General features: G+C 39.4%; 1 protein-coding gene across 1 annotated transcript in view; it reads right to left on the bottom strand.

Moving 5' to 3' along the window:
• The window catches only part of UTRN (utrophin), a 233,802-nt gene that overhangs the window by 122,918 nt on the left and 95,432 nt on the right, over positions 1-15,452 (bottom strand). Inside the window, exons 8-11 of the mRNA XM_014533928.1 lie at positions 5,614-5,706; positions 4,134-4,211; positions 3,713-3,805; positions 1,014-1,186 (exon numbers count right to left, since the gene is read on the bottom strand). Coding sequence (XP_014389414.1) covers positions 1,014-1,186; positions 3,713-3,805; positions 4,134-4,211; positions 5,614-5,706 — 437 coding nt within the window. The remainder of the gene's footprint in view (positions 1-1,013; positions 1,187-3,712; positions 3,806-4,133; positions 4,212-5,613; positions 5,707-15,452) is intronic.

Genomic DNA, 15,452 nt, shown 5'->3' with positions numbered 1-15,452 from the left:
GACTCTTTTAATCTATGGATGGTCTACCAAAAATGTTTTTAAATCTACAGAAACAAATTTAAATTTTGTAAAATTTTAACAAGTTTCTAGATCTAAGATGTAGAGATGTCAATTATATTTTTATATATAAACAGAGCATATACAGAAAACAAAACTTGAAATAATAAATTATTTAAAATAGCAATAAAACATGTAAGAAATTTCACCTTTCACATTTAAATCCTTGATGCATCTGAAATTTATTTGTGGGTATGGTGAGGTAAAGATCCAATTCAATTATTTACATATGGGTAACCAGTTGTCCCATAGCATCTATTTTAATAGCAATCAGTTCAGTTGTATATCAGGATGGAGCATTTATGAGCCCTTTATTCTGTTAGGTTGAAGTATAGAAACTACCATTGTTATATGTCAAAAAACAGCCAAATACTGGCAATTTCATATGGTTCAGCCTATAATTAAATTAGTGTATTTATTTATAGCACTATAGTTTTAATTAATGCAGCTTCATAATTAGTTTTGGTTTCTGTTTGAGAAGTACTTCAGCCTGGTTCTACTGTTTCACGATTGTACTGGCTCCTCATGGGCCTTTGGTCTTTCATATAATTAGAATCTGTTTACAAATTTCATTAAAAAATCATTTTCTATAATTAATTGGGATTGCACTGAATTATAGAACTTTCCCTTTGGTACAAGTGAATACTAGCACAGTTCTTTGCATATATTTCTGGTTAGTGCTGAATGAGTAGGTCTGAACTATGTGAATCATTTTACATGTTTTAACTTATGAATACGTAGAAGCAACCGTGGCTGCACTGTGCCATTTAAGTCCTACAGAATAAACACTTGGTGGGTAGTTTTTTCCATGATATTTCTTTTCTTAATATTTTGGTAGAAGGTGTGCAGAGAGGATAGCAGGGGTAGTGGGGAGGGGCTTTAGGGAGGAGCAGTGAGGGCAGGAGAAAGGAGATACACATTTGGAAAATCCACGTCTAAGTAGAGTCATGTCTCACTTATGTCGGTGGAGCAGGGCATTAAAGGCGAGTCCGTCTGTCCAGCTGGTGGTGAAGTTGAGGACGTTGACCTGGCTGTATGGCCTGGTGGACTGGCGCACCCAGCTCAGCAGGATCTTCTCGCTGTTTGTCTGCTGCAAGGCTGACATGATGTCCTTCATCACATCTTTCACCTGGGAGAGAAACCATGTCTGCCTATGACTTAAAGCAGCTACTGGGATCAAGTCCTTGAATGAGGACTATTTCATTAATTAACCATATGGATCAGGTCACTGGTTATTCAATTTATTTCAAATTTTTCTTTAAACAGTGATTATTTTGAAGTACTAGGATTTAGAGGTGATTTTTTACTTCATCATTATACATTACCATACTTTCTATATCTTAACAAATACTTCTATTAGATTTGGTTACAATAAACATTACTTTCATAGTCACTAAAAGAGTAATATTTTAATACTATACATTTACAAAGAACTTTTGATAGGAAGAAAACTCAGTTTTGATTTTCTACAAAAGATGAGGATGCAAGGTAGACCTTTTGACTGAATGCAAAATCAAAGAATGAAGTATCTTTCCCAATTATATCAAGAACTAATATTGCACATTATTATTCTAAAGAAATACATGTGTTTTAAGGAAGTGCTCAAAGAATGATCTGGACATGTCAAAAGGACACAAGAGCTGATTTGTGATTTGGCGGGGGGCGGGGGGGGGTCAATCACATGGGCCAAATTTAGGATAATTTAAGCATCAAAATAAATAATAATAGCAAAAAGTTACAGGCTATTAAATACGTAAAAATCCCTGAGTGTATACTGCATGTACAATGAATGAATAAAAAGGTAGATGGACAGACAGATAAACAAGAGTCAAGGGAAAGCTCTCCCTTACAATGTAGAAGGAACAATGACATTAGAAATTTACTATTTGCCAAGCATCATAATATTAACTGATCAGCTAACAATTATGAATGGATCCTAACCATTTGCAACATCATGGATAAAACTGGAGAGCATTATGCTAAGCGAAATAAGCCAGTCAGAGAAAGATAAATATCACATGATCTCACTCATTTATGGAATATAATGAACAACATAGACTGATGAACAAAAACAGATCCAGAGACACAGAAGCATCGATCAGACTGTCAAACCTCGGAGGGAAGGTAGGGGAGGTTGGGGGTAACGGGGAGAGATCAACCAAAGGACTTGTATGCATGCATATAAGCCTAGCCAATAAGGACACATATGTAATACCTTAATCAATCAATAAAATAATAATAATAAAATAAAATAAATAAACTAATGGGGAAGATTTGATAAGTAGCTGAATATTTACACCATCTCAAAGTATATCTCACAAGATATTTTTTAATAACATAGGACAGTCACGTTACAGTGGAGGCATAGACAGATACCACATTACCCAAATGATGAAAGTTAACCCTGCCAGAACAAACCTAATGGACAGTGTGTGCTTCCTGGTGAGGAGCACCAAGAATAAATCAACATCACTTTTGCGGCATTCCTGCCCAAAATGAATAACCTGAATCTAATCATGAGAGAATATCAGCAACCCACATAAAGAGACATTCTACAAAATAACTGTCCAGTACTCTTCAAAAATGTCAATATCATAAAACACAGAGCCTCAGAAACTATTCCAGATTAAAGAAGATGAAAGAGACATGATAAGTAAGTTAGAACTATTCATGTTATAGTACACATTTTATATTATGACAATATATTGTAGTTATGTAAGAGAACTCCTTGATTTTAGGAGAACAATTTGTTTTTAGAAAATATACACTGAAGCATTTAGGCAAAGAGAAAAAGAGAGAGAAAACACAAATATAGACAATTGTTAACATTTGGGGAATCTGAGTAAAGGTACCTGGAATTTCTTTGAGCTATTTTAGCAACTTTTTAAAAATATATATATATTATTGATTTTTTACAGAGAGGAAGGGAGAAGGACAGAGAGTCAGAAACATCGATGAGAGAGGAACATCGATCAGCTGCCTCCTGCACACCCCCCGCCAGGGATGTGCCCGCAACCAAGGTACATGCCCTTGACCGGAATCGAACCCGGGACCCTTCAGTCTGCAGGTCGACGCTCCATCCACTGAACCAAACAGGTCAGGGCTATTTTAGCAACTTTTTGATGTCTGAAATTTTTAAATTCAATATTTTAAAAAGGCATTTTCTTTTTTCTAGGCCAGGAAAACAGAGCAGTTTGTCCATCTCTTCCATTCCAGACTGTTAGGCGTTGAATTGTGTTCCCCGCAAAATTCTATGTTGAAGTCCTAACCCCCAGTACCTCGTAATGTGACTGTATTTGGAGAAAGGGTCTTGAAAGAGGTAATTCAGGTAAACATATGGAGTGGGGGAAGGGGCCTCATCCAATATGACTGGTTTCTTGGCATAAGGAGCCAAGATTAGGATATGACATACACAGAAGGAAGACCCTGTGGGGACCAAGGGAAGAAGGACCCACAAGCCCAGGAAAGAGGCTGCAGAGAAAAACATCCTTGCTGACAACTTGATCTCAGATTTGCAGCTTCCAGAATTGGGAGAAAATAATTTCTGTTGTTGAAGCCACCCAGTTTGTGGTGCTCTGTGATGCAGAGCTCAGAAACTAGTAACACAAATGACACATTTTCAGTGTCTAGTAGTAAGTGACTGAAAATTCCCCACCTGCCAGTGCAAAATGATGCTCCACAGCAAGCCCAGCGTCAGCTTGTGATTTCCATCTACAATGTCCGTTCCTCCGATATTCACCAAATCCACCTGACACAATGAAAGAAAATAAAGGTGAAGACAATTTCTCCACGGAAGCTGAGGTTTGGGGTTGAGCACATCTGGACAGCCACACATGTGAATGATAAGAGAAATGAGGTAAACCCAAATCTCAAAAATGTGTTACTTATACACGAAATCATTAAAGTAATCAGAAAAAGAGTGACTATTCCTTCACTCATAGAAAAAGTTCAAAACTTCTCATAAGAAAAATGTTTCCATAAATGAGCTGATGCCCATGCACAGAGCAGGTGGCTGGTTTCAACAATAAATAATCCCGATGGCACCCAAGAGCCCCCAAGTCACCTGACCAACTTACATTGTTCTGATGTAAAACCTGCAGCACTCTGTTCACATTATTTAAAGCATGCACCCTTGTGGAACCACGTTCCTTCGGCTGGAAAATAAAACACAACATCAAGTGAGACAGTACCTCCACAGCCTGACAAAAAAATGACATTGAGACGGACAGAGCGCAGCAGCTCAGCATGGAGACCCCTCTGTGCTGGAGCTCTGGCTGCTTCTCAGGCCGCGTGGGGGCTGGTGTTGACGGTGAAAACTCCCCCACTCCAACACCGTAAGGCGGTAGTTCCCTAGCTTGCCTGGCCACTGAAACCTCCAGTGAGCTTCCAAAAACACCAATGCCTCTTTGACTTAGTGAGCCTGGGTGCAGTAAAGGTTTGGAATTTTTAGAATTCCCTGGTGATTCTAATGCACAAAGTTTGGGGGACAAAGCTTCTTTTCTCTAAATTGGTCTGGATGAAGGGAAGTTTACAAGTCGTATCACATCCATACTTCACTAGGGTGGACAGAGCCTGGGGGGTTCGGGGGCGCTATTCCAGGTTCCAGCTGCATTACAAGGGCCCACTGGGAAGGCAGGAATTGCCACCTGGGGAAAGGTGATCTGGGAGGCTTCTTCCTGCCTCACTGGCCAGGCAATCTTATCTGAGAGAGGGATCAGCCTCTTCAGCAGGCCTGCCCACCATCTGGAAGGCAAAAGGGAGTGTGCAGCACCCCACACTTTGGTAAGAAAGGAATTCATCTTTGGGAGTGCATCTCTCTATACCTTTTATAGTAATTCTACCGCTAGTGTTCAAGTCTGTATTCATAAAATTGCATCCTCTTCATTAGCAGAGCTATTTCTGTGTAAGTCAGGGGTCCTGAAACTTTTTAAACAGGGGGCCAGTTCACTGTCCCTCAGACCGTTGGAGGGCCGGACTATAGTTTAAAAAAAAAAACTATGAACAAATTCCTATGCACACTGCACATATCTTATTTTGAAGTAAAAAAACAAAACGGGAACAAATACAATATTTGTATTTGCGTGTGGCCCGTGGGCCGTAGTTTGAGGACCCCTGGTGTAAGTATACAGTACCTTGCATATAAAGTAATAGAGTGGGATTTGATGGAGAAATAAAATAATACTAAAAATTTGAATAAAATAAATCTCATCATTTGAACAGCCTTGTTTTAATATTTGTTAAATAACATTTAACCGTGTCTCTATACGCCCTGCTATTCAAACCATTATGCCCGCTTTACGTATCCATTCTTCTTTATAATTCTCCACTGGGCTGTCTGAGAACAATAAACATTTGAGTAATTTTATCTTTGATAAACATATAGCACCCTCCCAGAAAGCCTGAATATTGCTCTATCAAAAAGTTCATTGAAACACTTTTTTTAACATTTGTATGCCAACTTTTACATTTTGGGCAGCCCCAGTGGGTCCTCAAGTACCACTAATGCTGAGAGACAGGCAACGCCTTGGCCTGGTTCTCTAGGCTGACGCCTCTCACCAGCGATGCTCCCGTGAGGCCTTCCAGAAGATCCAACAGTTTCCTTCCATCTTTGAGGTCTGTGAACATATCACTGATGGGCGGTTTCCCACTCTGCATAAGAAACAGTAAAATACCACTTAATTCAGCAGCAAAAATTCCATACATGCCTGGCAGGCAAAGGAATGGTTTATTTTTTCTAATGATCAGCTGACTATTCAACTTTGCCTTGTATCAAAAGAACAAATACAAATACAGAGAACGTTGAAATCTCATCACAAATGTTGTGAGCTGAAGGATTTAAATTGCATTATTTCTTAGAAAGGGAGCAAATAAAGCTGTGGTTGATGTCAATACGCCGTGACGATGGTATATAGTCCTGAGAAGGAATAAGAAGATACAGTAAAAATATGTGAGTCTCCAAACACCTGGGTACAGAGACCAATGGAAAGTGTGCGGGTCCTTATTCCATCACTGCCCTTACATTCATGGTAGGAGAATGTCTTTTTGTATTTGCATTATGGGAGCATGAATTTCAGCTCTTGGGGGCTAGGTCTGTATTTCTAGCAACTCCATTTCTGAATGATTAACATGCTTTGGGCTCTGTGTGGAAGTTCAGTATCGGTTCAGTGTTTCCAATAATAAAGCTTATAGAATTCTTAAACTCTCTTCCTCTCATCCCTGACTGATAAATAGCATCAGCTTCCCCGAGAAACAGGCTCTGGTGTTTGAAACCAGGAGATGCCACCCCATCCCAGGCGCATCCCATCCTGACTGTCTGTGTGATCAGACGAGTTGTGTGCAGCGGGACGATCACCACACAGAAAATCAGGAAGCTCAGCCTTAATCCCAGTTTGACCATTAATTTGCTGGTGAATCTAAGTCAGCTATTGAACCTGTTTCTGAGTCACAGATTATAGTAAAGATCAAATAATTTCTACTACGTGAAGATGTCCAGAAAACTACAAAGTCCACTGTAGTAAATGCTGTGTCATTCCGTCACATCAAATTACTCCCTAATAAAAAATTTTCAGAGATTAATCGTCCTAGATGCTTTCAGTAATAAAGATATTTTATAAGCAATAATTATTTTACTTTCTTCCCTTTTTACTTTAAAAAACATATAAAGTCATATGAGGCAAAATTTTACTCTGAGCTTGAAATGGAGGAGGAAAACAGGAGCCATCTGAGGTTTCCTGAAACTTCACATTTATCCCCTTTTCCTCTCCTCCTCATTCATTACATTTTTTTAATGAAATGGAATTCTTATTCAACAAACCATTTCTAACATGCGGCTTTTCCATATACTCTAAATACTCTAAATGAGGAGAAGTATGGCCAAGTTTTCAGCATAGAATCAGTAAAAAATAAACTATGACTCATTTGTATGTGAAACAAAGCTGCTCTTCTCTTCCCAGTTACCATTTTTGTGAGCAGCGATGGTGTCAGGGACACATAGATTATCTCCACCGACTGCAATAACAAACAGATTTGCATGATGCAGGAGACATGGTCCAGAGGCAGAAGTATCTCGTATCTCCACCGACTGCAATAACAAACAGATTTGCATGAGACACGGTCCAGAGGCAGAAGTATCTCAGGAGGCAGAGCGAGGGGGAGTTTCCTGCACATTAAAGACCTCCTGCTGCTCTCAGGGAAAGCAAAGGGCAGAAGTGGCCTGGTCACCTGCTGCCTCTTACCTTCCCCTTCCTCCACCAACCAAAGTGCACTTCAGCAACCTGCCACCAAATAATCAGATTCATGGAGTGGTGAACAACCTTGGTCTTAGAGCGAAGTGACAAGAATAGAGGTCAAGTTCATGGGAGAACAAATAGGGCAATCTAAGCACAGGAAGGATTGTAGGAAATAATGATGACAAGGGCAGCTAAATAATGTCTGGGCAGCATTGAACCCTTCTCAAATTCACTTTCCATGTATGAACAAGATAATATAAAACAGCATAATATAAAATAAAATACATGTAAATATCTGTCCGTGTTACAACTAATTATGAATGTCCATCAATGACCTCACTGTAGACAAGAAAAGCTTCCTACCCACCGTATAACTTTGGGAAAAGTTACTTGGTTTTTCTGTGTTTATTTGCTCATCTACTAAAAAACTAAAATGACAGCCCGGGCCAGTGTGGCTCAGTGGTTGGAGCACACACTGTGCACTGAAAGGCTGCCGGTTCTATCCCAGTCAGGACACATAACTAGGTTGTCGGTTCAATCCTCAATGGGGGTGCATACAGGAGGCAACTGATTGATGTTTCTCTCATACATCACTGTCTCTCTCTCCCTCTCCCTCTCCCTTTTTTTTTTCTAAAATCTGTAAAACATATCCTTGGGTGAGAATTTAAAAAACAAAAATACAACTAAGATGACAGAAGTTCAATAAGCAATATTGTCATTCATCTCATAAACTCTTAACTTTAATATTTCTACTGTCATAAAGGTGCCATAAAATTTCAACAATGTCTGAAAAGATGGATAAAACAAATAAGCACTTCTTCATCCCAGGAAGGAATGTAAAAGCAAGCTCTGAACCTGAGTACATGGTAGTGTCAATTCATAGACAAATATCTTCCAGGTCCTGAATTCACGAAGGGATACATCCCACTCAAAACTAAGGAATGTGCTGATATGAGAGCACACCTGTGCTTTAGGTATGCAATATGAGATGGCGTAATTCTGCAGAACACTCACTGGATTCCTCCTTAAGCTCCACTGCTGCTCAATGGTGAAGTGGGAGGTGTTAATTAAGAGGTAGCATTATTTTTTCTGAATGAGACACTCTTTTCATCTCTCTCATATCCCATTCATTCATTCATCTACTGAGCAACAAATTTTGAGAATGTTTCCCTGTGGAGCATTCTGTTGAAACAAAGATGACTGAGACCCAGTCCTGTCTTTCTAGAAGCCACTCACTCAGACAAGGGCAGCCAATGCCTTTATTTTCTTTAAAAACACAAACCGTACCGTAACAACAACTCTTTCTTTATTCTGTTTCAAATTTTCAGACAAATATTGATGGCAATCAATAAGAAATATGTTTTGTGCTGTCCCCTTATCCTAGCACTTTCTCACCCCACCCCCAAGGATGGTACTATCAGTGAGTACTCACTCCCATCTGTTACCTTCAAAAGGACCGCGTACAGGACGGCCAAAGAGGACAAAATACAACCTGTGAATCTCCTCCCAGAAGGCACCAACGCTTATACAAATCCAAAACTATGGTTCAAAATTACACGAAAGCACAGCCATGCTCACTGCACATATGGCCAACCAATATATAATACTACATATCCCCAACAAACACAATTTGTCCCAGATGTGGATTGGAAAAAAAACCAAAACAGCCTAAGCCTAACAGGAAGTTCTGCCTACAACCCGGAGAGTAACATCTGCAGGCGTGGTGACTCAGTGCGCTGTGCCCTATGGCAGGGGTCGGAAAATGTCTTTTGTAAAGGTCCAGTGAGGACCCAGGTTAGGTGCTGCTGGCCAGGGGGTTGGTCTCTACTGAAACCTCTCTATCCAGTTGTAATGTGAAAACAGCCACAGTCATTACATAAACAAATAAGCTGATCGGAATGATGACTGGGTTCCAATAAAACTTCATTTGTGGATTCTGAAATTTGAATTTCATATAATGTCCATGTGTCACAAAATATTTATTCTTCTTCTGATCTTTCACAACCATGTAAAAATGTAAAATACATTCTTAGCTCGTGGGCCATACCAAAACAGAGAGTGGAAGCATGCAATGTTCTTCAACATAGTAAAAGCAATCACTCAGACATGTTCTAAGAGATTTGCAGAGATTTAGATGTATTATTTACTTGCAGTATTTGTTCCTTTATAATAGTATTTTAAGGTAAGGGAACTGAGACGTAGAGGTGACATGACAACTGAGAGTCAGAACCTGGATGGGATACCACAGAATTTGGTTCCGAACCCAGGTCCTCAAAGTCTGTGCTAAATTGTAACTAAAATTATGAGGTCACAAAACTGCAACATACAGAGAAGGAAATACTTAATCAGCTGGGAGCAGAGAACAGAGGAAGTTACGTGCCATGACTTCCCAAAGAGGGCAACAAGATATATATACATCACATTTAAATGAACTCAAGCTCATCGCTTTCAAGCAGAGCTGGTGCTTTCACAGGCTCTAACGCGGGACCAGCCCTGAGAAACAGTTTGGGAATGTCAGAAGTCATCGTTTAATAAAAATAAAAGCATTCTTCCAGACAGTTAACCTCTTATTTAGATTTTCGGTTCTTTACAAAGACGTATTTGCAGAGATTTCTCTGACAGAGAGAACAGTTTAATAATTCAATCAGACAAATATTTGGCGAAAACCTCCTTTGTGCCTGGTCTTGCAGAAATGCCAAGTTCAGGTCGCCCTCCCTGTTCATATGACAGGGTTTCCATAGTGTTCCAATAAACACAAAGTAATAGAAACAATCTTGAACTTGGAGCACAGACACGCCTTGAGTCACATTTAACCTTAAAAAATAAAAATAAAAACGGCAACAACACTGTATGATTCCAGAGACAGAAGCTGCAAGTGACCAACTCTGGTTGCCCACCCCTCTGGTCCCCTTTTTCCCTGTATTTCTTTGCACTCTCTTTATGCCAAATTAAGTAAACTGATGCAATTCAGGTTCCTCACAATTATAAAATGTGTAGCTCAACCAATGAAATGAAGACTGTATGATCTGGTGAAAGAATGAAAACAGCATGGCTTTTGACTGAAAGCAGAATGAGTTCAATGAAATGCCTAAAGTCTTTAAACACCTTGACAACGGAAAACTAGCAAGATGTGCTATAGTCACCTAAAGAATCAGAGAGTACAGGGCTTAATTTTTAATTCATCCTTAAAAATTCATGGTGGTCACCACAAGATCTTAAGATTCCACTTAGAAGCTTGTTTGGAAGGAGAGAGGGAGAGAAGAAAAGGAAGAAGAAAGAGGGGAACAAGAGAAGCAGATGGCTCAGGTGACATACTAACACCACATTACCTCCAGAGCAATGATTTACACTGTATTCACGGAGGAATCAAACCAATGAATGTGCATGTACCTTAAAAATGACGGTGTGCTATAAAACACAAGCTACACCACATAGTCTTTCAGAGCATCAGGAGTCATACAGCAAGTAACAGAACTGTTACCTTGATTTTGATAAGCAAAGTCACTGAGATAGTGCTCATAAAACTGCAATGGTAAGGACCCATCTGTGGGGCTCACACACCGTGGACAAATAACCAGGCAAGGGCTGCTGGCTGACTTAACCCCAGCTCCATATGCACATCAGGCAAGGTCTGTAGGCAGACTAAATAGACAACACAGCTGATTCCACATATGCACATCTGGCAATGCAGTGGAGACGTTTGAAGAATGTGGTTCCTAAGAAGATGGGCTTCCGTGGCACCAGGGCGAGGCATTGGTTATGGCATTGACAACGGTAGCGTAAAGGTAAATAAAGTGCCACTTTCTTTGTTTACTACAGGAGAGGCAGCTGCCTGCCCCTTCATTTCCCTCAGAGTGTCTGTTTAAAAACATTAACAGGCCCTGCAATCCCTCCTCAGGTTACCCAAAATTTTGAAAATATTTATTTGAAAAAATATATGTATCCCTATGTTCATGGCAGCATTATACACAGTGGACAGAACATGGAAACAAGTGAAGTGTCCTTTGATAGATGAAAATGTGGTACATATAAACAATGGAATACTACTTGGCCATAAGAAAGGATAAATACTGCCATTTGCGACAACATGGATAGACCTTGAGAATATCATTCTAAGCAAAGTAAGTCATACGGAAAAGGTTAGGAACCATATGATTTCACTCACATGTGAGATATTAACCTGAAAGCCACAAACAAACAAACAAAAAACTCATAGACAGAGACAAGTTTATTACAAGAGGGAAAGGGGGTGGGAGGGAGGCAGAAAAGGGCAAAGGGGGTCAAATATATGTTGACAGAAGAACACTTGGCTTTGAATGGTGAACACACAATACAATACACAGGTGATGTATTATAGAATTGTCTACCTGAAACCTATATAATTTGTTAACCAATGTCACCCCAATAAATTGAATAACATTTTTAAATGGTAAAAAAAAAACACAAAACATAATAGGCCCAATTTTTTGTTAACCAATGTCACCCCAATAAATTTAATAACATTTTTAAATGGTAAAAAAAAACAAACATAATAGGCCCAATTTTTTTATCAGGGATTAAATTGCCTCTAAGTTTCCAATGCAAGATAACAAACATCTGAACACTCAGGAGTCCAGAGACCTCACAAGGTGCATCCATTTGTCCCTCCAGGAGATGAGTGCCCACTGTTCTTTCTTCTACTTTACCATATATTCATGAGAAATTCTGTCCAGACTTTCTAGTCTTTTGCCACTGCCTGCATGCAACTAGTCTGAACTGCATATTCAATAATAAATTGTGTTTTCCTTATATTATATATTGAATAAAGGCCTTTTTGTTAGCAGGTTTGTTTTTTAATTTCCCTAGCAAGGAAAACAATAACAATGTCCCCAGCACCCCAGTAAGGCTCCCCTCATGGTTAGTGGCGGCTGGCTACCTGTAGCAATTGCAGCTAAAAGCTTCTTAGGCCAGGTATAACTGGAAATGGGCCCAGTACCCCCTAGCTCTGTTAAACAGAAAAGGCTGCTTTCCCTCAAAACCACCTCTCTTCACCAATCCTCTCTTTATAGCTCACTGGCCCACACTGGCTTAGGCCTACCCACCCAGGCTTACACTTTAAGATCGCTCCAGCCACTCGTAGAAAGTGGAAGGAAGGGAATGGATAAGGTGAAGCATGGAAAGGAAGAACCAGATGATAGGTTATTATAGTGATCCGTATGTTCAGAAATAATTTTCCAAGAAAAAAATTATTTTTGTTTGCAGGAGGCAGAATATACATTTGGCCATTCTGGAGTGGAACCTCCAGGCACACCTGAGAGGCAGTAGCAGAAGATGCAGGAGCCTGTGGGAGAGGCCCAGGCGTCAGAGGACAGGCGGCTTTTCCCTCCCCATGGGAGGCCTCCAGCATGGAGGGGGTCCTTCCTCAGGCCTAAAATGCCTGCATTGGATGTGACCAGCAGGAGGTCTGGAAGAGCTGGGGCAGGATGGACCTGAGAGTTAAAGGGCAATGACCACTTAACCTGGCATTTACCCAAAGCTGGCCCTGGGTGGTGACTGGAGAGAGTATAGTGATCCTGGAGGGGAAGAGTGGGCGAAATTGGGGGAGAGGGTTCACACAGGCTGAATAGAAGAACACAAGTAGGCGGCTCTGCTCACTGCTTTCTAGGTGAAGGGTGAAAAGGCATTTCCTCTTAGCAGATTAATCCTAAACTAGATCATTAATTACAAAGATCCAGCCTATAATACCAAATGTATTTAACAACTATAAATATGAATAGCCTCAGTCAAAATAATTTATTAAGTACTCAATATGTACAAAATACAGCTTGTTAAATAATATTTAATTTTTTATTTAATTATTTACTTAGGTATTTATTTTAGTTTCATCAGAGTAACCAGGTGAAAGTGACTTTTGCAAGTGCAATGTTTGGAACCAACCAACCAACCAACAAAAATCAAACAGAATGAAAACAAACCAAGCAAACTTATCTAATATAGCCAAAACCTATCTGGAAGCTGTTTAGGAATATGGAATACATTTTATTGTTTGTTTTTGAGAGGTATTAGTGAGTAGACATAAACTGAAACTTCTTAAGGGGCCACTTGAATGGTTATGGCCCCTAAGACACTTAGTTGAGTGTTTTATATGCCACACACATATTCATGAAAATAAATCAATGGTAGACCCAGTGTGTAACCGTGGAGCTCAAATCTCTACTGGAAATGCTATTTATTGTCACAGAAGGAAGCCTGGACAGTCTCCTTAACGAGACTTAAAAAAAGGCTTAAACACCTGCAGGATGCTTTTGTTGCTCCCTCCTCTACAAACCTTCCTCCACATCTTTTCCCAATTCTATTTTTGTGACTATCAACTTCTAAGATGAAAAAAGGAGAAAACGATAGGCCACTAACAGCAACGTCCCACTGTCTCCAAAAGGAACACATTTGAATAGCTCTTCACGTTGAAACCTATAAAAAAAATGCTCCAGATTTCCCCCTTTTCTGTTCTGTCTATTTAAATGTCAAGTTTGGAATAGTAACTAAATGAAAACTTGGCTCACCTTTGTTTTCAAAAGGGGAAAAGCAGAAATATGCCCAACTCAAGTTCAGCATTTTTAAGTTTGCACATTTCTACCTCTAACCTTTATGTGTTAAACCTTTTTTTTTGAGAATCGCCTCACTAAACCGATAAAAGAGCTTCAGCAATTTGTACGTCTCAGCTCTGCCAGATGAGAAGCTCTGAAAGTCATCCAAAGAAAATGCAGGCTTAAAGTCAGAACACATTTCCCAACAGTGAAGCAACAAGGCTGGTCCCCCAGGAGACCAGCCCACTAACAAACCAAAGGCTCTTCAAATTAGAGGGAACAAAACACTCACGCTTTACCCACCAGAAAATGGAATCAAGTGGGCTCACTACGCCAATGCTTTCTTCTTCCATTTCTGTTTTAAAATATATATAATAGCACAGGCCAGGGATACCACAAGTTTGGGGTACCTGATAGGGTTTTAATTTAGCATTTCTAATTATAATCTTCCATAATGTTTCACAATAATGCCTCTCTATTTCTTAGCAATATGAGGCAAGCAATTATGATCAAGTGTGTCTCATAGCTAGAGGAATAAAAACTAAGAGACCTGAAAAAATTGGCTAATAATCTGCCAGAGGTCAGAAATAAATGAGCCACATATCCAGCAAGAAGTGCTTAATTTCCTAACTCTTAGCTCCTTTCGATAATCATCTTCTTCTGAGCTTTACATAACTTTTCAAAATCCAACAACCATACGTTTTTCTATACTGTGTGACTTCTCAGGATAACCAAACTCCAAAGCACTGTGTACTCGGTGAGATATTAACAAGGACTTACAGCAAATTATATATATAAATAGTGAATGCTGTCTTAGCGATCATATTTCTTTTATATAGTTAAAAATTGAAATATGGTTTTAGTTCCATAGTATTCAGTATTCTCAAGCTCTTTTCCAAATCTCTTTTTATCAAGGAATAAATTAAGCCAATTTTATGTTTTAAAACTCATTTTCTTCACTCTAAATTTATAGGTGGATCCTATTTGAATACTCCTACCCAATAGACAAGGAAATGATACCTATTAAATCCAAATGGTGATTTAATAAACTTTGCAGCACATATCCAAGAAACCAGGTAAATATCAAACAGATATTTTGAAACCTTTGCATAGTTGGATTTGTTTGTTTTTGTGAATAAATGCAGCAAAATCCCCGAAGCATTCAAATCCATGAAACAACACAGTTTATGCCATTTTGCTCTCATTTCCACATCCTATCTCTTTCCAATCAACTTCTAACTGGTTTATGGATATATAGTATAAGGCATTTAAATGTGTGTTTCAGTCACTGCCATTCATTTACTTATTACGTCTATAAGTACCCACTGGATGCTTGCGGAGTGCCTGAAGTTGTTTCAGTGAACAAAACAGACAACCCTGCACCCATGGAACATACCACCGTCTAGGAGAGGAGAGACAAATACTTTCAGATACAATTATTTAAATTACAATTATGACGAGTGCTTCAAAAGATAACACTTTAAGAGTATAGAGCCTACCCACCCTACTTCGGGAGCTCAGAAAGTGTCCTGAGTAAGTGACATTTAAGCTCAGGCAAGGAAGAGTAGCAGTTGGCCAGGAAATGATGGAGGAAGGAGTTGTA

This window comes from Myotis brandtii, unplaced genomic scaffold, assembly GCF_000412655.1.
Source record: "Myotis brandtii unplaced genomic scaffold, ASM41265v1 scaffold123, whole genome shotgun sequence".
NCBI classification, from domain to species: Eukaryota; Metazoa; Chordata; class Mammalia; order Chiroptera; family Vespertilionidae; genus Myotis; species Myotis brandtii.
This window is presented reverse-complemented; position numbering and strand designations above follow the sequence as displayed.